The sequence below is a fragment of the Mustela nivalis genome (genome assembly GCF_964662115.1).
Source record: "Mustela nivalis genome assembly, chromosome: 2".
NCBI classification, from domain to species: Eukaryota; Metazoa; Chordata; class Mammalia; order Carnivora; family Mustelidae; genus Mustela; species Mustela nivalis.
Window position 1 is genome coordinate 161,707,023 of NC_139021.1, and position 26,326 is coordinate 161,733,348.

The 26,326-nt window shown below is 43.6% G+C and overlaps 1 protein-coding gene across 4 annotated transcripts in view; it reads left to right on the plus strand.

Annotated features, from left to right (window-relative positions):
- The window catches only part of CNNM2 (cyclin and CBS domain divalent metal cation transport mediator 2), a 148,296-nt gene that overhangs the window by 101,316 nt on the left and 20,654 nt on the right, over positions 1-26,326 (plus strand). For 3 of the 4 annotated variants that reach the window (XR_014309330.1, XM_082722459.1, XM_082722460.1), the window contains exons 2-4: positions 16,212-16,355; positions 19,178-19,315; positions 21,290-21,459. Coding sequence is in view for 2 of the 4 variants with exons in the window: in XM_082722459.1 (XP_082578585.1) it covers positions 16,212-16,355; positions 19,178-19,315; positions 21,290-21,459 (452 nt within the window). In the remaining 2 variants the exon portion in view is untranslated. Of the gene's footprint in view, positions 1-16,211; positions 16,356-19,177; positions 19,316-19,520; positions 19,586-21,289; positions 21,460-26,326 lie in introns of all 4 variants that reach the window. The other variant, XR_014309329.1, reaches the window with a different exon arrangement.

The window sequence follows — 26,326 nt, forward strand, 5'->3', positions numbered from 1 at the left end:
GATTACATGGTGGAAAGCAGCCTGACTATCAAAGCTTAGGGTTAAGTGCTTCTCACAAGCGGGGTCCTGGGAAGGGCTCTAGCAAATGTGTTTACACCATCATGTGTTTTTGTAAAACTTTGCAAAGTCCAGATACGTCAACTGCAATTGGTCAGAATTGTTCTCTTGGTTCTTTGAATTACCTTTGCCCGCACTCCCATCTGGCGATACTGGAGTGGTCCTAGGCTTTTTTTTTTTTTTTTGAGTTCATCTTTGGGGAGGGTGAGCTGGGGAGCCACTTCGTTTGGGTTTGCAGTCTCTCCGATGTGTAAGTTACTGCTAGCCAACGCAGCGTGGGAATGACATGGAGAAATACTCCTGCCCTTTGTGACACGCTCAAGCCAGACCGGCATTCACTGTCAAGATACAAATGTGTCCTAATACACCTGGCACTGGCATCATGGACAAAGAAAAGGGTCAAGTGAATGAAGTCTGCGACTGATGGGTAGGAAAATGTCCCACTACATCTGATGATGTCTTAGCCTGAACGTGGGCCCGATACAGAGGCTTGCGTACAGAGAAGTTGATTTGGAATGGGATCACCTGGGAGCGGGAGTTCAGGACAGAGGAAGTAAAATGGGGAGGAGGGAAGAAGTACAAGGACACAACAGGGCATTTGGCCATAGCTGCAGGCAACAGGTGCTCTCTCCTGCCTCGGACATTTAGAGAGACCTTAGGAAAGGTTCCTGGAACTGTGCTGGAGTACGAAAGGAGGAAGTCTCCTCCTGTGGGCGTTGGTTCCTCCCCATACTGGATTTGCGCACAACTGCAGGTAGGCTGTGGGGGAAGTCCCACGGTGGAAGTGAGCAGCGCATCAGGCTGTCCCATGAGTCGGATGACAGCATGGTGTCTGACAGTCAGTGGGGATCTGTGTGGTGTTGGCCACCCAGGCAGCGGACGGAGTAAGCAGTGGGGCCCACAGGATGGTGAAGTAACACCGAAGGGGGATCTAATGTGAATAAAGGATTCTGTTCTCATTCATTCCTTGTCCAACATTCACTCTTGTTTGGATTACACATAGTAATGTACCACATACAATTATAAATCTCTTTACCTTTTTGGTAAGAATGACACAAAATAGACTTTGTCAGAATTACTGTAGGACACGAACTTGTACTATTACTACAAATTCCAGGCAGCACACTGTTACCTGATTCTCCCCGGAACTTTCCTATATAGACACAATTTATGCACATGGGATCATACTGTGGCTAATACTCCAGGTTTTCTTTCCCTTAATGTATTTTGGATAACTTTTCATAATTATGTAGATCTACTTTGCTTTTTAAAATAGCTGCATAGTAATTTCATTGTGTGGTTGAACTGGAATTTATTTAATTGGGCTTCTACTGGTGAATATTTAGGTGGTGATGCTTTCCTCATGGAAAAATCTTCTTATCTCCAGCACAATTTTCAGCAATATGGAGGGAGAGGTAGATAATGGGGATGGTGAAAAGGAGAAATTATGAAGGAATCTATAATAGAAAAAAATGTTTTAAAGATTTCTTTAGAGAGAGTGTGCTCTTAAGTAAGGGGGTGGGGGAAGGACAGAGGGAGAGGGAATCTTGAGCAGACTCCATGCTGAGTGGGGAACTGGGTGTTGAACTTGATATCACCACCCTGAGATCATGACCTGAGCCAAAGCCAAGAATCAGACTCTAAACCAACTGAACCACCTAGGCATCCCAGAAAATGTTTGGTTTTTTAAAGTTGTCAAATCCCATCTTTTTTCTCCTCTATAATAGCAGTGATGTGAAGGGGCACCTGGGTGGCTCAGTGGATTAACCCTCTGCCTTCAGCTCAGGTCATGGTCTCAGGGTCCTGGGATCAAGCCCTGCATCGGACTTTCTGCTCAGCAGAGGGCCTGCTTCCCCCTCTTTCCACCTGCCTCTTTGCCTGCTTATGATATCTCTCTCTCTCTCTCTCTCTCTGGCAAATAAATAAAAAAATCTAAAAACCAAAAACAACACACAATGATGTGCTTGAGGTTCCCAGGAACAGGAAACAGAAGAGTAAGATGCTAGGACTTCTGCTATGTCAGGACAATAAGGAAAATGTCAAACTATTTTTGCCTTCATTTTTTTTCCAAGTAGGTTATTTGCATAAAATTTCCTTGCAGGATTAATACATTGGATAAGAAATTAAACTACATGATCTAGTTTTCCCTCAACTTTAGGACTCAGTGACTTTCGATAATCTTATATTAACTGTACAGTAATAACAATCCCCCCTCCTCATTCCAACTTGAGATCCTCAGGAAGGACTTTACAAAAGGAAACTTGAGTGGGAAAGGCGATAGGTGTCTCTTGAACAAAATCAGCCCTCAGTTTCCCCTTTAAGCAGGCTTAAAAAGAATGGGTGCCTGCTCAGGCCTTTCCTTAAAATGCCTGCTTCTAAAGCAGGGAATGGTGTGGCTTGATTGATCTGCAGTGTTTTTTAACACTTTGTCTAGGCTGAGATAATTTTTGTTCATTCTGAACATCACAAAGAGAATTGAATTTTTATGTATGACTTGGTGTCTGTCCCTAGCAGTCTTGTCTACTTGTGTTATAGAAATCATCCAGGAAATTTAGTTGAGTTGCAATCAAGAGAGGGATTGGACTACAAAACAGAGTTCTAAATGATGATTGGTCCAGAAAAGTAAGATACAAGGAAGGGACAGAAGAGAAAATCATTAAATGAAAAACAGTGGCATTTGGCCTTAGCAGCAGAAATGCATTTCTCTTTTTGGAATCTCCTACTGGGTTTGATGGACTGCTGTAAATCTGTTGGACTCTTACCTTACTGGTATGGCCAGTCTTCATCATCATAAGGCTATGAGTCAGAAATAGACTCATTAGTTCTAAAATAAATACCAGAGTTCTATAGAAGAACTACCTGTCTCTTGGGAAAGATGAGAAGGTTCCCATTCTCTCCTCCCGAAAGCCGTCTTTTGTCTTAGCCATGTTTTCCATTGCTGATCATTTACTAGGAAAACATTCCAGTGAGTGTACAGTGAGTGTTACCACCAAAAAAGATGAAGCAGAGAGGCCCGGCATGCTTCACTATTTATAATAAAAATATTTCCCCAAAAGATGGGAAAATCCCAAGTCTTTAAATACTCTGGGAGAGAGGAATAATGGAAAAAACTCTTCAGTTTCTCTTCTGTTGATTCAGGAGAGTTTCTCACAAATCATTTGGATGGGCCATTAAGTCACAGAATGGCTGGAATCTTATATTAATTGCCTGACTTTAGGTTTCTGGCTAAAGCATCTGGCAGCAAAACTGAAGGCAAGCAAAAGAGAACCCCAAGTGGGTGGTGGCATGGGAATGCAAGCCCATCTATTGTTTTCAGCCTGGAATCCGAACTTAGGTGGAAGGACCAGATGGCGGTCTTTAATGGAAGGGGTCCGTTTGGACGGATTGAAAGAAAGGATTTAGCTTTTTTTAGATACAACTACAGTTTAGTCTAGGTAAATTTTTGTGTTGTTCCAAAAGGTTACTTGATTTGCTCTTTCTACCAGAAAGTTCATTAAGCATCTCGCTCTGGCTCAGCATCCACATCACTTTGTCTTTGTAGACAATTGTCCATTGTCTTGGGTTTGAGACATGAAAACTTCATCTAATCCTAATTTTGTTTTGCTATCTGCTTTCTAAATCCCTTTGTGGTGCGGATCCTGAGTCTGTCCAACAAGCAGAACCAGCAGAAGACAGACAGACAGACACAGTATTCATTAAGGGATCTGTTAGAAGGAACAGGCATGCATCATTGTGGAGGCTAAGGCAGCCCTGAGTCGGTAGGAAAGGACGCACGCCAGCATGGTTTGCAGCTGTTTTTGACGTGTGGAACTTCTAGTTCTCAGAAAGTCTGCACCCTGCTTTTAAGGCCTTCTAGCTAATCAGGTCAGGCCCACCCAGGATAATTACCCTCCAAGTTAACCGATTCGAGATTTTAATTCATCTGTGAAATCCCTTCCCGCAGCACCTCGGTTAGTTCCCTCCCCAAGTGGACACATGAAAATTCCATCCCATCTAGAGAAACCGAGGAAGAGCTCTCTGGAAAATGATACTGTCGTTGAGGCACCTCTACAGATGTTTATTAAATTCAGGCTTATTTCTCTACTAATCTTGAGAAACAGTCCTATCTGAGCACTCAAGAGTTCCTAACTGCCTACAGTATGCCTTGGCCAGCCCGGGAAGGGCAAGCCTCAGGATAGTTCATCTCATCAGGATTAGACCCTCCGAACCCCCTGCTCTTATGTTTTCAAAAGTTGCCTTGTCAACCAAGCTTTTGTGGACTAAAAAATGTTTTCCTATTGATTACCATTTTGTGAGCTTTTTAACATTTGCCTGAACTTAAACGCTAAACTTAAGTGTCACTGCCAGTAGAACACTAAGTCTTTATTTCACCAGAGAAACTATTAAAATGGCCTGTTTGGAGGAGGGGGAGGGGAAGTCCATGAGGTCTTGTGGGGACGGACCTGTTCTGTGTGGTAACTGAGGCAGCGTCCGTGCCCTGGTTGGGATACTGGGCTATAGTTTGGCAAGATTTTACCATCAAGGAAACTGGGTTAAAAACACTCAGCATCTTGTTTCTTACGACTATGTATGAATATACAGTTATCTCAAAATGAAATCCTAATAGAACAATTTATTTTATAAAGCAAATAATCTTTTTGTAATGAGAATCCATTTTCTAATCATTTAAAAAAATGGTTTCCTTAAGAAGGTAGACACCTAAATATATTTGGTCCTCTGCCAGGAATAAAGTATATTCTCAACATAGATTTGTTGAGTAGAAGAGCATATGCCTGATGGGAAAATTGGAGGGGACAGGTGAGTGTGTAGTGTTAAATATAAAGTTTTTTCAAGAATCACGATTAAATGCTTAGATGGAATATTATTGGGCATATTGTAAACAGACCGTGTCTCTACAATGGTGACGACTGAGCGAGATGTGGATATAACTTAAAAACTAATGGACAAAATCTGAGTGAGCCCAGAAGATACCTTTAAAAATGCAAGTGGTAGTTTCAGGACTGGTGAAATAACTTTCTTCCTTTCCTTTTTTTTTTTTTAAACACAGAGAGTTGTATAGATGGAAAATAAAAAATATGTCCAAAGGATTTAGATAAATTTGTGGCTTTACTCCATATATATTTGTGCGCCTGTGATTGGCCAGGCAGTTGTCTGTGGCTTTAATATACTTCAGGAATTTTCCTAACATGTAAAGGTGGTTGTCCTTCGAGGCAACCATACCTTCCCCCCGTCTCCACTGATACAGCCGTCAAGTTCTGAGAACCCCATGGATTGGATTTTCTCAGCCTGTGCGGTTTCTGATCTGACTGCGTGAGAGATTGGTGCGGACAACGAAATCCAGCCAGTCAGTAGTAGCACTATGAAGATATCTTACAGACCTAATTCCTTTTAAAATGTCTTAAAAGATATTGAGAACCTAATTTTTTTTCTCTCTGATACTGCGATTTTAGGGATACAGGATAAGAAGCTACAGTTATGAATGGGAAGGTGGCCCCAGGCTCCATTTAGAGGTTAAGAGGCAGATGTGGATAACACACAGGGAGGGCCGCTGTCGGTGCATCACTGGAGCTGGGCCCTGGTGGATCTAACCTGTGGCGGTGGTAGAGGGGTGGTGTTCTGCACAGTGCCCAAGACCCTGCAGTCAACTTCTGGGAAGGCATTTGCTTTGCTTCTGGGAGGGGAAGAAAAGTCCTTTGGGGGCCGAGGGCCTCAGTGAGTGACAGCCTCCTCACTCTTTGAGTGACCATTGAATAGCAGGCCGGTTCCCTGAAAGTTCTATCATCGGAGGTAGTAGGTAACTTCAGAGTTCTGTTCAGAAAGTGGTCCTGTTAGGAAATGTTATCTTGTCAAAACTCTCCCCTCAGCGCCCTCCCAACTCAGATTTTAGGGAGCCATGATTCCATGGCCAACCCCAGTAAACCACATCCGCCCCCACCCCGGGCAGACATGACCTAACTGGGAGTGAGGCTGTGGGTGACTGAGATGACCCCGCATGTCTGGGCTGGAGGAGCTGTCCGGCCGGAGAGAACTCAGGCAGCCGCTTACTGGTCGGCCACAAGAATTTTTGGAAGTAGTAAAACTTTTGGTAAAAGGGGGCTTTTGTCTCCCAGAATAGCAACAGTTATCATCACTTAAGCCCACTGATTTCTATATACAGCAAGTGCTTCTATATATATACTCCTGTATTGTTTATATAGGACTATTTTAAGATCTGTGTCACATTTTTCTGGTGTATTTTATGGTGGGAAAATTCAATTGGAAAAAATGCATTTAGCTCTGGTGGGGGTGGTAAGGTAAAATAAGTACTTACACACACACAGATGCACACACACACACACGAATTTGTTTCCAGTTTAGCTTTAAATGGTACAGAAATCACTGGGCAATAGAGCTCCTGAAAAAGAAATTCTGTTGCTTCTCCTTAAGTTGAATTGCTGTTCTCATGTTACATGATACCTGTTACCATGTTAGTCAGTACAAGACCTACAAGACATGTGTAAGAGTTCACCCATGTTTTACTTACAAAAGTTATGAGAAAATGGCTTTGTGTAATGTGGCTTATAATTCAGGGGAACCTTCTTTTTTTGGGGGTGGGTGGGTAGCTGTTGAATTAAGAGGGAAATGGATGGGGAGAGGACCTGTGTCTGGTTAAGGGTAATGTGGGTGCAGAGATGCAGGCGCTCGGGCTGGGGGATGGTGGGAGCTGCGATCCCAGAGGGGTGTGTCGTGGAAGTGAGTGCAGGGGTTCGGGTACTGTGAGGACCAACCCCTTCTGAGAGATGCTCCTTCCTACCTGTTGGGTGAGGTGGGGTGGGCCTCAGCCAGGTGCTGTGGGAGAAGGGGGTGACCGAGGAGCTCAGTCCAGCAGAGAAGATGACAGCCTTACTAGGAGGCAGCCAGTGACCATGCCTGATGAGAAATGTAGGGGACGCTGTGGGAGTTGAGAAAGAGAAAGGACCATCTCTACCTTTGGGGACCAGGAAGGGCATCCTGGGAAAGGTGCCATTTGGAGAGGCGTTCCACGCGGGGGCAGCAATGACAAGGACTGCCAGGATTGGGACTTCGAGGAGAGCTGGAGTAAAGCTGTCATGGTTACAACTGGAGGACATCGGGCCACCTGCTGGCTTGTGAGCATGTAGGAGGAGTATGGAGACAGAGGTGGAAAGAGGGGGCCATGTGGCCAGGTTTTGATGGCCTCTGAGCCCTACTCTACCAGGTTTTCTCCTTTGCTGAGGAGATGGGAAGTGAACACCACAGAAGGGATGACATGAGCGTGTTGCAACCCAGTGAGCCTTAGGTTTCCAGGAGCAGAAAAGAGACAGGAGTTCGGGGATGTGCTAGACTTGGCGGGGTTGTGGGGGCTGGGAGGAGGGTAATACAAAGATGCATAAAGCCTAGGCTCCTGTCTTCAAGGAGGTGACAGTCTCATCAGGGGAGATGGAGGAACAAGTGCAGGTAGCACACTGTTGGGTGAAGGGCACAGGCGCCACCGATGGCTTTCCATTTCAGAGACTTGAAGGCTTCTGTTGAGTTCCACCCCTGCCCAGGTGTCTCTTCTAGCAGTCTCTTCTAGAACTCTCTGGTCTTTTCATTTGTGCCTCATGTGGTATGGTTTGTACATTTTCAAGGACCTTGGTAGTTCTGTCCTCAGTTTGCCTCCGGTAAATTACAAAACCCAGCCCCGAACACAATAATGCAGGTGTGACTGAAGACAGGAGGAGCATCGCTTCCCTTCTTCGGAGGCTGTATACCCACTTAATCATCGTGAGCTCGCATGTTGCAGGATCACTGGGATTTCTATTTTGGGAGGATCCTTTGTCAACAAACAGAAGGGGCTGGGGAACGGAGGTCTTCCCAGGGAGACCACAGGCGGGCCTCTACCTGCCTTGGAACCAGAAGTGAGTTTATCCTACTTAGGCACGTCTGTCCCCCTCTGTTCCCTATTCCCTGCTCTGGGCTCCCCTCTAGCCTCCTCCCTCATTCACCCCCTTTGGTCCGTTGTTCTGCCCTGACCTTGCTAGTCCTCCTGGGCGGTGGTTCTGCAGGAATCTGTACCTGTGGAGACTCACCGGTCTCACTCATCATCTTAGATGCTCTGTATTCACGCTTCATGAAAAAGGAGGAGGAAAAGTGAGAGCAGGGAGAGGAGAGGCAAAGGCAGTTTCAGAGCGTCAAGCCTGGGTGACTGGAAATCTAATGGTGTCATTTCTAGAAGTGGGTACTTGGAGAGGGGCGTGTTGCTTTGGAGAGGAAAGCCTAGTTCTGTCCTAGTGACACAGGTCTTTGTGGCGAAGGCCCCCAGTAGAAGCAGCTCGTGTCTCCCGCTAGCAAGAAGGGTCGGAGTGGAAGTCCCACGGACTCTGGGCACGGACCACGGCCTTCGATGCTTCACGCTTGAGGGTCTTTTGTCCCCGTAATCAGCTCTCATGACCTTTTAGGCTGCATTTGATGATTTCCAGTCCTCTCTGCTTCTTAAAATCGTTTTTTAAAAATCTGGCTTTCGAAACCCCATTGTCCTTCTTCTGCATACTCCCTCTGGCCTCTCTCAGCGGGCCTGTTCTACAACGGGACTGATGTCACCCTTTCAGATGCGGGCCTTCCAGCAGCCCTTGGCAGTAGCTGCGACTCTCCTTCCCCTGGCTCGGGCGGAAACACCTTAGAACTGGCCTTGACTCCTCTCGCCTCTGCCCTACATTCAGTCCATCAGCCAGAGCTGCCAGCTCTATCTGACATACTCAGAATCTAAGTACTTGTCACCTCCACTGCTAGCACCTGCTCCACGCCACCCTCCCCTCTCACTTAGATTCCTGACATAACTCTCCCTTCTCCCTGCCTCAGCCCTTCCCCACTGCCGAACTCTTCCTACCAGCTGCCAAGCCTCTTCTCACCTCCGCAGGCAGGGAGATCCTTTTAGAACCATCCAGGCCATGCCACTCTTTGGCTCAGAACCTTCCAATGACCACCTGACCACCTGTCTCAGAGCAGAAGCTCCCGCCTTTCTACTGGTTATATGACCTGCCCCTCCTCTCCACCGGCTTCCCTCTTGCTGGCTCTGCTCCCTCCACACCAGCCTCCCTGCCTTCTCCTCCGGCCTCTCCCTCCTCAGGGCCTGTTATTCCTCCCGCCTGTCACCCCCCGCCCTGGTCCCTTACCTGCTTCATCTGGCTCCTCTGTGCCCCTCAGCTTCACTCCGATGCCCCCTCATTAGTGAGGCCCTCCCTGCCCATCCTGTATTAAATAATTCTGCCCCTGCTGTTTGTTCTCCATGGCTCCTGGTCCCCAGCTGGACATGCTTTTTTGTTGTCTCTCCCTCCTAGTGTCTCTCTCCCCCACCAGTTAGTTGCACGGCCCTGTGTTTTATGGGTCACAGATTATGCTCATACACTTCCTCTCACGTGATCCGTTGTGTTCATATTTTGTAAAACAAGGCTCATTCTGCTCCAAGTGTATTATTGATTGACTTCTTGGCCAGTAATCAAAACTGATGTCCTTGGGGAGAACCTGAGTATGGCCCTTCAGATCTCCTCCATCCCATTTTGGGAACTTGTTACCACTGAGAATCTTTTTTTTTTTTTTTTTAAGACTTTATTTATTTATTTGACAGAGAGAGATCACAAGTAGGCAGAGAGGCAGGCAGAGAGAGAGAGAGGAGGAAACAGGCTTCCTGCTGAGCAGAGAGCCCGATGTGGGACTCGATCCCAGGACCCTGAGATCATGACCTGAGCCGAAGGCAGCGGCTTAACCCACTGAGCCACCCAGGTGCCCACCACTGAGAATCTTTTAAAAATGAAGGCCTCCCCAAGCTTCCTGGGCCCCAGCTTTGGTTAGTGAGGGGCTCCCGCACGGCATGGTGTAGGGGGAACAGACCATGTGTTCTCTGCTGGCCACGCCCCTGGAGTTGAGCAACGTAGCAGTAACGATGATTGTACCATGTTTGGCTTTTCTCCACATTGAATCTTCCTGCTTGTGTTCTTCCTGCTGTTTGAGTGGCCTCTCCGGGCCCCATGGACTCTGTCTCATGGCTACTTTAATGGGTCTGTTGGACTACTCGCTGTCACGGTTAGCACGGCGGTGTCCAGTTTTTCCTGGTTCCATCCTTCTTCATTGGTCTCTTGGCTTGCTTTCTTGGCTCTGTCCGCTAGTCTGTCTGCTGCTCCATCGCCCCTCCCTGACATCCAATTTGTAGAAGAGCAACCGTGCTCATAATTTCTCTGGGTGCCCTCTGTCCGCCTCATCGCTGTCCTGCCTGATTATTTCCATCAACATACTGCCGGTACTTGTCTTTTAAAATCTGAGCCTGGTGGGCGCCTGGGTGGCTCAGTGGGTTAAGCCGCTGCCTTCGGCTCAGGTCATGATCTCAGGGTCCTGGGATCGAGTCCCACATCGGGCTCTCTGCTCAGCAGGGAGCCTGTTTCCTCCTCTCTCTCTCTCTGCCTGCCTGACTCTCTGCCTACTTGTGATCTCTCTCTGTCAAATAAATAAATAAAATCTTTAAAAAAAATAAATTAAAAAAAAAATAAAATCTGAGCCTGGGATTGAAGCAAAGTTAAAAGGTACAGGGCTGCCACCTGGCCCCTGTGCTGGGCTAGATCAGCAGTCCAGAGAGAACACCCCAGGTGGGAACAGGCAGCGGCAGGAAGTTGATGCCTGCCTTACTGTGTGCAGATGGTCACTGAGCTCATCTCATCATGGAGACCGGTTCTTCCGAAGTCATCTGTGCAGGTGCCTTGCCCTGAGCACACAACAGTTAAAGATGAACAATCTAGGTTACTCCTTTCTAATAACTTGCTTATAATTCTGGATTTGAGTTGAGATGTCTCCTAGAACCCTATAGTCTGAAAACAGGCCTGCTTGGGTTCTCTTCAGCCTGACTTGGTGATCTGTTTTTCCTCCATTTCTAGGGCCAGAGCTGGAGGAAGAAAGGCTAGGGGTTTATATTTCAGGATGGTTTGAAGCAACTGGAACACCACAAGATCCCTTCCAGCTTGCCAGAAAGGGTTCTCTCCAGGTCCTAATAGTGACAGCCGTGTATGTTTTCTTTGTTACACATACACTTTATTGAGTTCATTTAATCTATTGATATTAAAAAGTTCTAGTGTTATTTAATGCCTGTAATTACCTATTTTGCTGATGGCTGTATTTTCATCTCTTTGGAAGCTAAGTATCCATTAGTTCATAATCTTTTCTAGTTTTTGACTTTGGCTTTGATGAGTTTCCCCAAAGTTGCTTTTCTGCTGTTAATCCTGACTTAATTCTCCCCACACTCGGGTTAAAAAGTATGTTATTTGAACTCAGTTATTTAAAATTTCTCCCATCAACAAGTTTACCTTTTCTTTTGGATTGCTCCGTGGCTGAAATTGAAGACCACATTCCTTGCGGCAAATGGTTAAATGGAGGGGATACAATCTCGTGATCCGACAGGAGGAACGTTTTTGTTTTGTTTTGTTTTGTTGTATTGCTTACCTGGAAAAAAGTTTCAGAAAACAGGACTTCTCACCAGGAATTGCAAAGCTAAAAGAATGTGGCTCTGGGGCAGCTGCAGGAGTTTCAACACTGGAAGTAGGGGGATGAAAGCCTACAAGTGAGCTTGGAAGAAAACTTAGTGATTTTTCGGTCTACGAAACCTAACTCACACGAATAGTTTCTCGTCGAGTATGGCCCTTTCCACTCAGATCTGTTGGTGCCTTCGAGCTGGTATTTCAAGTATGTCCATCTGCATTTAAACGAATCGCTCCAAGACAATCTGATTATGCGGTAGTTACTTTGGTGAGAATAGTGCCTCAGTGGAATGGAAACTTCATTTTGAGTCTAATATTAGACCTTGCTTTGGAAAATTCCTTTTAAATGATCACAAGCTGGGAATAGCAAAAGAATTTAACTTTCGACAGACAGCATTCACCAAGAATTTTTAACTGCTTATGTTTGGGTCCTTGGGAAAGCAGATGTGAGAAAGTGACTGGCCTGAATGGACCAGGGTAGCAGTGACGTGACCTGATGTGTGTTTATATCTATTGCTGATAAGTTTCCCTCCTCATTTGCTCAAAATATTTTCATTCTTTGAGCATGAGCACGCTAAGGATGAAAATTGTTAGGATGCCTAATCGTCTAACAATCTAAGCTTCGAGGCTTCCCTGATGCCTGTAAAGGGGTCTGAAGCAGAGCAGGAAAGAACCCACAAACCTATAAAACCAGAGCCAGTTTCTGAGTAAGTGCTGGGAACTCGATCACATTCTGACCCCCCAGAGAATATTTTTTTGTTTGTCTAGCTGGTTCTGTTTGAGTCAACTCACCTGATTTGAAGTTTAAGGTAAACTTTATTTAAGTAACCCCCCCTACCATCCCCCGCTCCAAAGAATCCCCACCCGGTCATTAAAGAAAGTAGTATACATGTTAACAGAGCACGAAATTTCCAGATCATGTCTTCTTGGCTTAAATAAAGGACCTGTTTCGGATGTCTCACATGCCTTGGATTAGGAAAACCAATATCGGTATTTGAGAGATGCATTATTATCTTAAAAGATTTTTTTTCTGGGGCACCTGGGTGGTTCAGTGGGATAAGCCGCCGCCTTCGGCTCAGGTCATGATCTCGGGGTCCTGGGATCGAGTCCCGCATCGGGCTCTCTGCTTGGCGGGGAGCCTGCTTCCTCCTCTCTCTCTTTCTCTGCCTGCCTCTCTGCCTACTTGTGATCTCTCTCTGTCAAATAAATAAATAAAATCTTAAAAAAAAAATTAAAAAAAGATTTTTTTTTCTGAAAGGGAAATGCATCTTTTAGTCAGGGTGTACTTTTAATATAGAGGGTTTTCTTGTCTCTGAATAAGCTGGTAATAAGTTGATGGTGTCTTAGAACTGAGGAAGAATGTTAAAAAGAGAATGAGAGTTCCCATTTCCTGATCGTTTAGGGACTCCCAGCCACTGTCCTTGCTGGTCCCAACACGATCTCTGATGTTTAGGGCAGTTGTGTGTGGCAGCAGTTATTATGAGCCTGGTTTTAAGAGATGAGGAGACTGAGGCTCAGGAAAGTTCTGTAATTTGCTCGTGATCACACAGCTAGTAATGGCTAGGAAGGGCCCGTGCTGGGATTTCAATCCAGGACTGTTCAGCTCTGGGGCACCTGCTCCTCCCTTACCCTTCTGGCCGTCTCCTCTGGCAGCTGTTCTTAAACTTTCTTGTCTTCAGGGCTGCCTGGGTGGCTCAGTTGTTGGGTATCTGCCTTTGGCTCAGGTTATGATCCTAGGGTCCTGGGATCGAGCCCCACATTGGGCTCCCTGCTCAGCGGGAAGCCTGGTTGTCCCTCTCCCATTCTCCCTGCTTGCATTCCCTCTCTCCCCCTATCTCTGTCAAGTAAATAAATAAAGTCTTAAAAACAAAAACAAAAACAAAAACTTTGTCTTCAGATCTCTTTAAGCTCTTAAGAATTACTGAGGACTCTTGAACTTTGTGTGGGTTCTGTCTTTTGATATTCACTGTATTTGAAATTAAAGTGGAGTAATATAAAACACCTTAATTCATTTCTGGTTAATTACTTTTTGAAGGACAGTAATAGATACACTACATAAACATAAATAACATTTTTATTAAAAATAACTTTTCCAAAACAAAAATAGCAGCCCATCTATCATCTTCGGCATTCAGTCTGTGCAGTATATGTTTTAATTGAAAAAGATGAAGAAAATCTGAGCTCCCACAGATATTTGGAAAGGGACAGGGTATTTGAACAACCATTTTGGGGGATTGGGAATATCTTCCTTTGATACTCTACCAAAACTCCACAAGTGGTAGTTTTTTAAAGGTTAGTTGTCATGTAGAATCTGAAACTATTCCAGTGGAGTTTGGGTACACTGTTAAATTGAAATCCTTTGGTCTGAAATCTTCCTTATAGAAAGATTCTGCCTACTATATGTCGGTACTCTCCCAGTCCAGGAAGGAGAGCTTCATTTCTACTCCTCCCCACTCCGTGAGGGTGGGTTGGACTTCATGACCGGCTTCCAAGGGATAGAATTGGAGAAAGAAGAAAAATGAGTAACTGGATAGTAGAGAAACTCGAAATGTCATGTGGCTGTCGAGAAAGCCCTGATGTGATGTAACTAGAAAACCCAGAACCCCAGTCTAATCACGAGAAAACATCAGACAAACCCAAATCAAAGGACATTCTACAGGATTCCTGACCAGTACTCCTTGATTGTCGAGGTCATAAAAAAACAAAGACTAAGAAACTGTCAGATGCCAGAGGAGACAGGACACCTGAATGCAGTGTGGTACTCTGGACTGGATATTAGAACAGAAAGAGAGAGTTAATGGAAAAACTGGTGAAATCCCAAATAAGTCTGGAATTTATTGTATCAATGGTCAATTTCTTAGTTTTACAAATATGTTGTGGTAATGCAGGGTGTTGACAGTGGGGGCAACTGAGGAGAGGCTCCACAGGCATTCTGCACTGTCTTTACAGCTTTTCTGTCAATCTAAAATTATTCCAAATAAATAGTTTATTTTAAGAAATCCACTGGTCTAGGGGTACCTGGGGGGCTCAGTGGGTTAAGCCTCTGCCTTCAGCTCAGGTCATGATCTTGGGGTCCTGGGATCAAGTCCCGCATCAGGCTCTCTGCTCAGCAGGGAGCCTGCTTCCCCTCTCTGCTTACCTATGATCTGTCAAATAAATAAATAAATAAATAAATATCTTTAAAAAAAAAAAAGAAAAAGAAAGAAAGAAAGAACGAAAAAAGAAAAGAAATCCATTGGTATAACCAAGCAGCAGACTCTGTACCTGTAGAGAACAAACTGATGGTGACCAGAGAGGGGGTGAGCGGGAAGATGGGGGAAATAGGTGACTGGGATCAAGGAAGGCACTTGTGGCAATGAGCGCTGGGTGTTGCATGGAGCTGTTGAGTCACTAAATCGTACACTTGACACTAATGTTACCCAGTCTGTTAAATAACTGGAATTTAAATAAAAGCATCTTTTAAAAAATATTAAAATTGGGTATGAGAGGAAAAAAGAATCTGTTGTTCTGTCTTGTACTCTGAATAGATTGTTTACCTGTGCATGACTTGGTAGCACCATTCCCATGGCCATTTGGAAAATACTGGTTCAGAGAGTCCTGTAGATCTTTGACATGTTGACCTATTTTGTTATTCAGTATTTTTAAAAATCCCACTCATTACTTCATCAGAAAACTCCTTGTCGAGAAGTTCTCAAGCCTGTGGTGGACACAAGTTTCCCCAAATCCCAATTTTCCTGTGAAAGCTCAAATTTTATCACTAGCAAATGCTGCTGTTGTTTTTCTTAACGTTGCAGGCTCATTTTGTCCATTTTCAAGGAAATATTTGCCAGATATACAAGTCTAAACACCATCCATTGGGTACTTACCCTTCAGATAAAAATGTCGTCCAGTGAAAAACGTGGCTAGTGCAACCTGCTCATGCAAACAGTTGTGTAAGTGCCTTTCCTCAAGACAATGATTATACCTCAGGATGTGACTCAAGTGTTTTAGGGTGGGTCTCCTTTTGCCACGTACAGTATTAAAGGACAAGTACTCAAGGTCAAGATTTAATGAAATTAATTTTTACATCTTCACTAGGGACATTCTGAAGAGAAATGGACTTTCCCCCCATTTCCTGAGCATGTGTGGTGGCAGAGAACCTGGTCTGCCCCTCCTGCCTCGCTTTGTGCTCGGGCAGCTTTGCCTGATGGGCTCAAACCCCAGCACAGTGCAAAAGGTCGGGAACGTTGAGTGTTCCGCTGGAAATCATCTGACCTCGCTGCCCTCCTAAGAGGGTCTTGGGCATCCCTAAGGGTCCACAGACCACACTTGGAGAACCATTCTCCTAAAAAAAAAAAAAAAAGGCAGTTGCTATAAGGTCACAGAGGAGGGGCCGACATGATTGAAGACCCACCCCATGAGGAAGCAAATGGTAACGGGGCGCAGGCTGACGTGTGTAGAAGTCGAGGCTCTTCCTGCTCAGTCGTCTTGCTTTCGATGACTCGGGAAACTTTTCCATTTGCCTGTGCCATTTCCACCCCGTGTTTAAACGCCGAAATGCAGACTTGGATCATCCGGTCTCTGCGTTCACCTCTGTTCTTAACATGCTCCCGTGCCAGACTTCCTTCCGGAGAGTCAGAGAATTGCTTCCTCAACTTTGTTTTCTTTTCTTTAAAGGTAAATCTCATTTGGCCATTGTGCAGCGAGTGAACAATGAAGGAGAAGGGGACCCGTTTTATGAAGTTCTGGGAATTGTCACATTAGAAGACGTGATTGAAGAAATCATCAAATCTGAGATTCTAGACGAAACAGATTTATACAGTGAGTAGTCAGAGTGTGATTTTTTTCAAAACCTTTGCTGTTTTCTGTCATCTTGTTCGTGAGTCCGCTCTCGTCTCCAGTGGCCTCTTGCCGCTGTCTCTCATGACGTGCTGTGTCTATGTGTATGTGCTGTGTGTATGTGGAACACACCACTTAGCTGTGTGTTCCAGAACCTTCATCAGAGGGGGGAAAGGAGAGGCAGGGCCTGTGGTGTAGAGTGGCAGTATTTCATTTTTGTGTTTGTCTTTTTTTTTTTTTTTTTTTTGAAAAGCCAACTTCTTCTAACAAGGGATGAGGGCATTACTTGCCCTGAACAGAAAACTCCCTTCTTGGTTTTTACTTTTATTGTAGGTGTGGTAAAAGAGTTGCTCTTCACTACATTTTTATTTTCCACAGCTAGGCAGTTGTGTTCAGATAAATTTCTTTTTCTACTTAAGGTCCAAATTCAAGTGCTTGTGAGGAGGATTTGTTAAATGGATGGATTGCCACCATTTAAATGTCCTTGTTCTAGAACCCAGGGGCCAGGGTAGAGGTGAGGTTTGTGAGCGTAGCTTTGCTGTGGCAAGGAGTGCTCACTGGGAGGGACGGGGAGCAGGACAGGGTAGGGTACACAATAGGAATGTGTTTTTCCCTTTATGTGCTACTCTATCTTCTTTGGGGGGGCAGGGGGAAATGGGTGAAGGGGGTAGAAGTCTCTTGGCTTGTTTGTAGAGGGAGGGGAAGATCCGCTGGTCTTTGCGTGTGAGGTAAACAATCCTGGGCTGAGTATTGAAGCGGAATCCTGTCTCACTGAAGTCCTCAACTGGATTGTTGGACTGTGGGGTGTAAACCTTCTTCAGCCTCATTCTTAGTAGAATCTTAGTAATCTCTTTCAAGAGATTAATAACGAGACAGGGGCGTGTTTGCCTGGAGATGTTTGGGGCTCTCAGAGGTGGGCCAGAGAAGAGTATCTGGGCTCTGTTTGTTCTGTTTGGCTTATTAAAGCATGACTTAAAAGGGAAATGGATTGTTCACATGGTCTGGGGCCCCTGGGATGGGGCCTGCCTTGCTTAAAACAGAGCGATTTTTATTTAGTCCTGCTAGATGGGAACGTTCCTCATTTTAATAATGAGAGTCTTCCATGTACCCTTGGAAGGATAAACTTGATATTTAGGAAATGACTTGCTTCTGAAAATGTGTCTTTTTTCTCATCTATATATTAATGTGTTCTTTAAAATCACCATTTCCTATGTGTTTTATCTTCTTGACACTTGGAGAGTAGTCAGAGATCACATAATAAAGAATATTGTTACTTGTGTGTTGACAGTCTTTTCATCCTTCCTTCGAGTGACCATTTAATACCAAGTGTGCCTCTTTATATATCTATAGAGAGAGAGAGATAGATTTTTTCTTTGTTTCTTCGGGGGTGGTACTCATCATAAGAAAGATAACTAAAGTACTTAGGAGATAGGAGATCTTATGTTTGCTTTCCAGTTAAAGTCTCTTAAACCTCGATTAAACTGATTTCACACAGAAGTGTTGCCCAGCCTGCCTGGCTGGATGGAATGCTGACCACATGGTTGTAGGGTTATCCTTGAAGTCGAGAGGCGACCAGGACTCTGAGGACTGCGTTTGCCATTAGAAAATTATTTGGAAATATGGTGTTGATTTATGCTGTCTGTTCTGAAAAGAATTCGAGACAGAAGAAAATGATAAGTTACGATTGCCCTCACCCCAGGACCAGCCTGGTAATTAAGTCTGCTTGGCCCTAGGCATGAAATGGTAATAGCGCACAGACTCAGGATTCTTGAGAGAGGAGTGAGCGATTCAGGTCTTGTCTTTAACCAAGTTTTTTCTTGATCATTTCTCTGTTGAGAAAAGTACTGGAAAAGGGTTTTGTATTAGACACCGTCTAGATCAGGGGTTTGCAAAAACAACAACAACAACAAACTACAGCCCACAAGTGGCCGCCAGTGTTTGGAGAGCCCCCAAGCTGAGAATTTTTGTTTGTTTTTTACATTGGGTAATCATTGAAAACATGAAAAGAATAATTACTTAGAGACATGAGAAAATACTATGAAATTCGAATTTCATCTCCATAATAAAGTTTTGTTGGCACACACCCTGTTAGCTCTTTCACATATGGTTGCTTTTGTTCAGCAGTAGGGTTGAGCAGATCCAACAGACACCATGTGGCCCCCAGAGCCTGAAATACTACCTAGCCCTTGACAGAGGAAGTATGCCGACCTCTCTTCTGGTTGACCTTCTTTGTATTTGCTTGACCTTGAGGGTCTCCGGGTCTGGGGTAGAAATGAAGCTAACAGATATTATTGTTAAAATGTTCTATGAAAACGTTCTTTTCTGTTTCTGAAGAGGTTTTGTTCAGATGTTTGTTTTCCCTGTTTCGGCGGAGGCTAAAAGCCTCTGCAAGGCAGGGCACCGTTCGCTGTGTCTTCTGTCACCCGGTGATTGTTCTTCCCCGCAGTGTGGTGACACCGAGTGACAGGAGACTGTGTAGGCCCTGAGATGCATGCCATCACTGTGGGGTTACATGGCTTGTGTGAGGGTTTTGTCCCTGTCGTGTACTCACAAGGGCTCTGAAGATCTTTGTGGAGAATGTTTACCGTTGGTCCTAGTCGCCTTGCTTTGAATTGGGTCATGACTGTGCTGCACTGATTTGTGGAGGATTCTCTCTCCTCCTTTTTCTGTGGGGCATTGGTGCCTAGAGTGCCTGCGATCTGGAGGTAGTCTAGCCTTTCCAGTGGATTGTGTCCTTTTCATTCAAAAAGTGCCCTGATGTAATCGAATGCATTTCCTTTTATCTTTTCTTGTTCTTCGGTCAGCTGATAACAGAACGAAAAAGAAAGTGGCCCATCGGGAAAGAAAACAAGATTTTTCTGCCTTTAAGCAGACAGACAGCGAGATGAAGGTTAAAATATCACCACAGCTTCTCCTGGCCATGCACCGTTTCCTAGCAACAGGCAAGTGCAGCTTATCACAGTTTGCGATCTCTCCGAACCCTGGACCGTGTTTCTCACCCACCGCTGACTGGGGTGGGCTGGGGGTGGGGACGGGGAAATGGGGTGATAAGTAATGCCACTTTTGTGTTTTGTTTTTTGTTTTTTTGTTTTTGTTTTGTTTTGTTTTGTTTTTTTCTTTTTAAATTCTCTCCTCTCCTGTGTTCAGTGTCGGCATGAACCCTCTGAGACATTTACCAGGGGTGGACCAGTAACTTAAAATTGGTCTGAAAGGTAAGGATGAATGTTAGTGGCACACTGCATGTGAACAGTAGGTCAGGTCATCTGCTTCCAGCTCAGTGCCGGGGAGAGCCCGCTGGTGGCGTAGACTGGCCGTGCAGACCAGACACCACCTCCTGGAGTAATTCTCTCTCCAGCTTGCCTTGGAAGAACAGCCGGACCTCAGTGGTAACACGGGTGCTCTGATTTGCAAAGAAGAAAAAATAGATTTTCAGAATTAAATCTATCTCTTAGGATGTCCGTGACATCAGAAATTCTAAGCACTTTGACGTGGATTTCTCGGGGCCTCTTCAAGTCAGATTAACTTGGGCCCATTCCAGGAGGCAAGCGTTCACATTATTAAAACCACCAATCCAGCCGGCACTGACTGCTCCAGAAAGGTCAAGGTTGAATGGACTTAAGAGACTGACTAACCCTTCTCACATCCCCAAGTGGCTGTCTAGGTGAAGGGTGAGCTCTGTGGGCCAGGGGAAACGTGAGAAAATCTGAAAGTACCCAGTGGCCTGTAGAAGACGTCTGTGTCCAAGATGGGCGACCAGTGCCCTTCAGCTGTATGGAGCATACTTAAAAGATTTCGAAAAGAAGGCTAACAGTAGCCATGCAATGGATGTTATATACTCTTTAAGACCCTGTTTTCAGATACCTAGAAATGCTCAGAGTACAATATTTATGAGCTGGGAAGTTATTCATAATTTAATTTGAGGCGAGGAAAAAAAAAATACACACATAAAACTGTGAGATCACACAGGCACATGTGCTCACCTGCTGCTGAGAGGGACAGCGTGGTGGGTTCCTAGGTGATTTTCTTTTCCTCTTTTATCTTCTGTATTTTGCAAAACTTCTACAGGGTACCACCTCATTTCGTTATTACGAAAGCTAGTACAGAAGCTAATACCGAATTTATGGTTCACCTCGTGACAGCAGTTTTTTAAACATATAAACAGTATCTTTGACTTAATTTTTCAAATTCTGGTAATGTTGTTCATCATTGCGGAACCATACTTTAAATGTTCTCTCACTCTGCCTCTGAGGTGCCGGGAAGTCCAGTTTCAATCAAGCAGCCCTAAACCAGTAATTCCGGAAGAGTTTGGGTACCGGAAATAAAATGGATTCCTTTTGCCGATACAGATACACATTATTTTTTTTTTTTTTAATTTTTTTTAGTTAGCAAGTTGGAGTGCATGTCGCTGTGTGCACGTGCCTTGCTTCTCCTCTGAATCTCCGCCTGCCTTTGTTCCCAGACTCTCTCAGAGTAGTGGAGTGGGAGAAGGAGAGGTGGAGCCTTTCGTCGGGCACCTGGTACTAACCCACACCTACTTGCTTCCTGACCTTTGCTTCTTCCTTCGGCTGTTGTTGGACGGTCCGACTATGGTGGCCTGTCAGAGGGTGTCCTGGCAGTCGGGAGCCTGCTTCTGGTAGACTTCGATTGGTATCAGAAAACTTAGGGCAATTTTGTAAGAACTGAAACCAATGACGGGTTGAAAAGGAAGTACTTAAACAAATATGAGACGTTGGTATTTTCTAATTTCTCTCAGGTAACCTTCCCCCCCCAAGTGGATCACCAAACGGAAGTGTCTTTAATCCATATTGTATTGCTTTGGTTCCGAATATTCTTATATTCTAAACTCCTGAATCACTAGTATGATTTTTTTTTCCATCCATTGGAAGTGTAATATCAAGTTGTGTTTATATCTATAGAAGTAGAAGCATTTAGCCCATCCCAGATGTCAGAGAAGATCCTTCTAAGGCTGCTAAAGCACCCCAATGTCATCCAGGAACTGAAGTATGATGAGAAGAACAAGAAGGCCCCAGAATACTACCTCTACCAGCGAAACAAACCTGTAGACTACTTCGTTCTCATTTTGCAGGTCAGAAGACTTATTCAATCGTTGTTTGATCTCACTGTGTACCTGTCCTTCCGGTTCTGAGGAGACTTTTCTCTAGGTGAACGGGTGTCCAGGTTCACATACCTAACTTCCGGGGTCACGTGATATGTGGGAGGATTTCCTCCCCCTGTTTTCCTCTCTGTAAAATAATTTCAACATAAAACAATGTCATTAGTTACTTCAATTTCCAATACTAAAGGGCACTGACTGGTTGCTGAGGCATGGAGGCATTCATGTGAAGAAGGGTGAATTCAGTTGTTTATATTTTTTTGAAGACTTTGGAGAAGTCCCTGTACACACTCAAGTCTTGATTGGATATTTGAAATTTAAGTGTGGTGACTTCCTGGGGTCTCTCTTATCATCTTTTTCTTTTTTCCACTCTTCATTAGGACTTGGTCGTTCACAGCTTCCTAGAGGTAACATACTATCTCTTCCCTTAACAACATCAAATCAGTCCATTTATTACTGTTTTTATTCCTGGTTACTAACCAGGCTGTTCTACAGAGGAACTAATGTAATCATCACAGTTTCTCGTGGCAATGGAAACTTAGTTCCTTTTCAGTAATAACATAATCCACTCTATCAGGTGAGAAGGTCCATCCATTCTGGACCGTCCTTGAGGGGTTTTGGTGCTTGAGTTGGGGGAGGCCCTTATTCTGTCCCAGTTTCATTTGATAGAACACCATCGTTGACATGGAAACCAAGCAGTTCAATGGACGAAGTGTTGGTTTTATTGACTGCTTATGCCTCCTTACTGAAGAATTGCTTACACTGAGTAAAGACCGATTTCCTGTAAAAGAGTCCTAGCCCCTTACGCATTCTCCTACTTTCTGGTGATTTAGAATTAGAGGGATTATTAGAAAAGTATATTGATGGGGTGCCTGGGTGGCTCAGTGGGTTAAGGCTTTGCCTTTGCCTCAGGTCATGATCTCAGGGTCCTGGGATCGAGCCCCACATCGGGCTCTCTGCTCAGCAGGGAGCCTGCTTCCCCTCTCTCTCTGCCTACCTCTCTGCCTACTTGTGATCTCTGTCAAATAAATAAAAATCTTAAAAAAAAAAAAAAGTATATTGAGGACTTGGTAGGGCCTACAATTTACGTGAGTCCAGCAAGGTCCCAGTTACCTGAAGGATAATTAAAGAAGTTCTTTTTATTTGAAAGCAACTCTTATCAGATGTCCAGATGAGGGAAACTCTGCAAAGTGGTGTGCTCATGTCCTTGTTTGGATGCTGTCGTGATGTCTGGAGGAGGAAAGAAGAAACTATAGAAAAAAACTGTGTGTTATCTAGTCACCTGCCACTTTCATATATTCTTTTGTAGAAACCTCTCTTGGCAGGTTTTCTAATTCAATACCCTGATTTTTGTCTTAACTTTAGTCTCATTCAGTCCTGCACTGTTTGCTTGTTTGTTTTCTTTTTCTCTGGAGATACACACACTTGAACCTCTGAGGGGGCTTCAGGGAGTTAACGTACTGTAGCAAAAGAATAAAACATTGGTGCTTCTTCTAAAAGTGAGATGGGAATATTCCTTAAACCTGGAGAAACTTGGACTACACTAAATTTTGGATTACACTTTGCTTAGGAAGACTTAAAGGATAGACATGGTGAATTTCGGGAGTAATAGTAGAAACTATGTGTCTTTCTGTTGTCGACTTTTACGTAGTTAGCCTGTATGAAGTGCGATTCGGGAATGTTCTGTTGGTGTATGACAAAGCCGTTTCCTGGCTGAAAGATCTAAAAAGAGATTTTGTGGAAGAGGGATTTCATACTCCCCATTAATTTACAAGTAAATCTTTAAGGTGATTTTTTTTTAAGATTTTACTTATTTATTTGACAGAGATCAAAAGTAGAGAGAGAGAGAGGAAGGGAAGCAGACTCCCTGCTGAACAGAGAGCCCAATTCGGGGCTCGATCCCAGAACCCTAGGATCATGACCTGAGCCAAAGGCAGAGGTTTAACCCACTGAGCCACCCCGGCGCCCCTTTAAGTCAATTTTTGATAAAGGATTTGTGTGTATTTTACCTGTATTTGAATCCCTACGTCATGTTAAGTATTTATAGAGATGGGGACTTTTTTTTTTTTTGAGTTGTTGAACTGATGATGTCATGGAGATTTTTTTTTTATAAATAGTGTATGTATTGGATTAAGAGGATTTATGGAGGTGTTTGAACTATAGAGTTCAATGAAAATTAGGTTCTTGTAGGCCAGCCAATTACCCAAGGTACCCGGAGTATAAGAAAACGAAATAGGATGATCCCTGTCAATCCAGCACAGCTGTCACCTTTACAAAGTATATTCCTCTCTGAAATGTCACTAGCCCAGCTGGGGAAATTGGTGCCAGGTTATTGGGCATGTTTCCCTGTCTGCTAGAGCATTAAATCAGAAATGAGCTGCGGTTATGTGCCTTCTGTTCCTGGCCCCGAAGCCAGTGAGCAGCCCTCTTCTGTAGATACCGGAAGAAAATTCTTCTATTAAGTCATTGATGTTTGGAATGTAATTATAAATAGAAACCCATCGCTCTGAGTTTAAACTCTAAATGAAATAAGATCGAATTTATTTGAAGTAAGCCATTTAAGCTTAATTAAAAGAATGATTCTTTAAGTTACTGGGCACATAGCTCCCACTCCGTAAGTATAAAAAGGCTGCCACCTAAAGTTTTATCTGAAAAAGTTAGATTTTTTAACTAAAATGTACTGGGTGAGAATCAGTAAGGACAGTGATAAAAACAGTACAACACAAAAGTTTATTGGCTCTGCATGTCTTAAATAACAAAACAAATACATCATACCTTTAATTGAGCTGTTTTCAAATAAAAAACCTCAATTGTCCTTTTGATAATTTGGGATCTTGCTGGACTCATGTAAATTGAAGAACCTACTGAGTACTCATAGATGTGTGTATCCATGGAAATGGAAAGGAATATAATTTTGATAGAAAATAATTCCACCATCATAAAAGAGTAAACATACCAAGAAAAAAAATGTTTTAACTAACACAATTAATAGGAATTTGGAGGAAAATTTAAAGCCAGGGAAGTACTTTTTAGAAAGTTTTATGTGACTTCAACGTAAAGCTGATGACTTGCCATGTCATATGTAAGTTCTACTAAACTCAGAAATTTCTAGAACTACCTGTATAGCTCATAGTGAAATGAAATTGGACCTAAAAATATATCATTGAAAAGTACTAAGCCACTTTTAAATGGTGACCAGTTCTCTTCCAAAGGCTTATACATAAGGCTCAGAACAGAGCATTATAATGTATTGTCATGGGTTTCCTCAGTGTCTTCATATAAACGAATCTCTCCAGAAGGTTACTCAGGAGTCATCTCTAAGGAGGGAGACTTGGAGGACTGGGCATAACGTGGAAGGGAGACTTACTTCTCCCTTTGAATTTGAATTTGTTACCATGTATACAGATTACCTATTAAGGAAATGTCGAAAATAGAATTAACATCAAACTGATAAACTCTAAGTAGCGACTGAATTAGAAAATATATAGAATATCATAAAGTACAGAAAACACATTAGAGACATTATTAAATGATGCCTTATAGCAGTGTCAAAGTTTGAATAAATTTTATTCTGAGTGCTTACACAAGGAAAAAATGTGTAATTATCTAGAAAAAGAACAAAGCAACAAACTGAAAAGAACAAATTCAATAATAAAGATAGTCATGAGGGACGCCTGGGTGGCTCAGTTGGTTGGACGACTGCCTTCCGCTCGGGTCATGATCCCGGAGTCCCGGGATCAAGTCCCGCATCGGGCTCCCAGCTCCATGGGGAGTCTGCTTCTTCCTCTGACCTTCTCCTTGCTCATGCTCTCTCTCTCACTGTCTCTCTCTCAAATGAATAAATTAAAAAATCTTTCAAAAAAAAAAAAAAAGATAGTCATGAAAAAAGTGTTGATGAGAAAGCCTTAAAACCCATAAATAATATTAAGATTTGGTTCTTTTAAAGAGATTAACAAAATCAGTATTCTATTGATGTAATTAATGTGATAAAAGAGAAAAACAACAAAACAGGAAGTTCTCTCTTCTCCTTTAAAACAGCTAGATTCAGGGGCGCCTGGGTGGCTCAGTGGGTTAAGCCGCTGCCTTCAGCTCAGGGCATGATCTCAGGGTCCTGGGATCGAGTCCCGCATCAGGCTCTCTGCTCAGCAGGGAGCCTGCTTCCTCCTCTCTCTCTCTGCCTGCCTCTCTGCCTACTTGTGATCTCTCTCTGTCAAATAAATAAATAAAAAATAATAATAATAAAAAAATAAAACAGCTAGATTCAAAGAAATTACTTGGAAAAAAAATGGAAACTTGGAGGAGCTCATTTTCTGTATGATACAAATGGGCGGAGATGGTATGATCTTCAAATTTCCCAACTAAAGAGGTAGCAGCATCACCAAAGAGTTGTTCACTGTGACTGACCAAATTAGGTTTGTTTAGGAACGCAGGGCTAGTTTAAGAACAACAGAACCAAAATGTGCCATGTTAATTAGGAAAGTAGTAAAGAAAAAAAGCCCTCATGCTCCTACCAATAGATAGCAGAAAGGCAACTGACAAAATTAAGCATCCATTTTTTAAATTTTAGAGAACAAACAAAAAAAAAGAAAGAAAATCTTTGTAAAAATCCATGATGAATAGTGAAAAACAACAACAACAAAAAGTGCCGCAAAACCAATCCTATCCTTAAACTGACAGCCTCCTTTTGGGAGTCCATAAAATCACTCATGCACACACATCTGAAGAAATTATGTGCTCAGGCAATCGATGCAAACATATTTATAGCAAATCTGTTAATTACAAAGTAGTAGTAGTACATATGTCTCAACCACTTGTATTTCCATATGATGCGGCCATCATA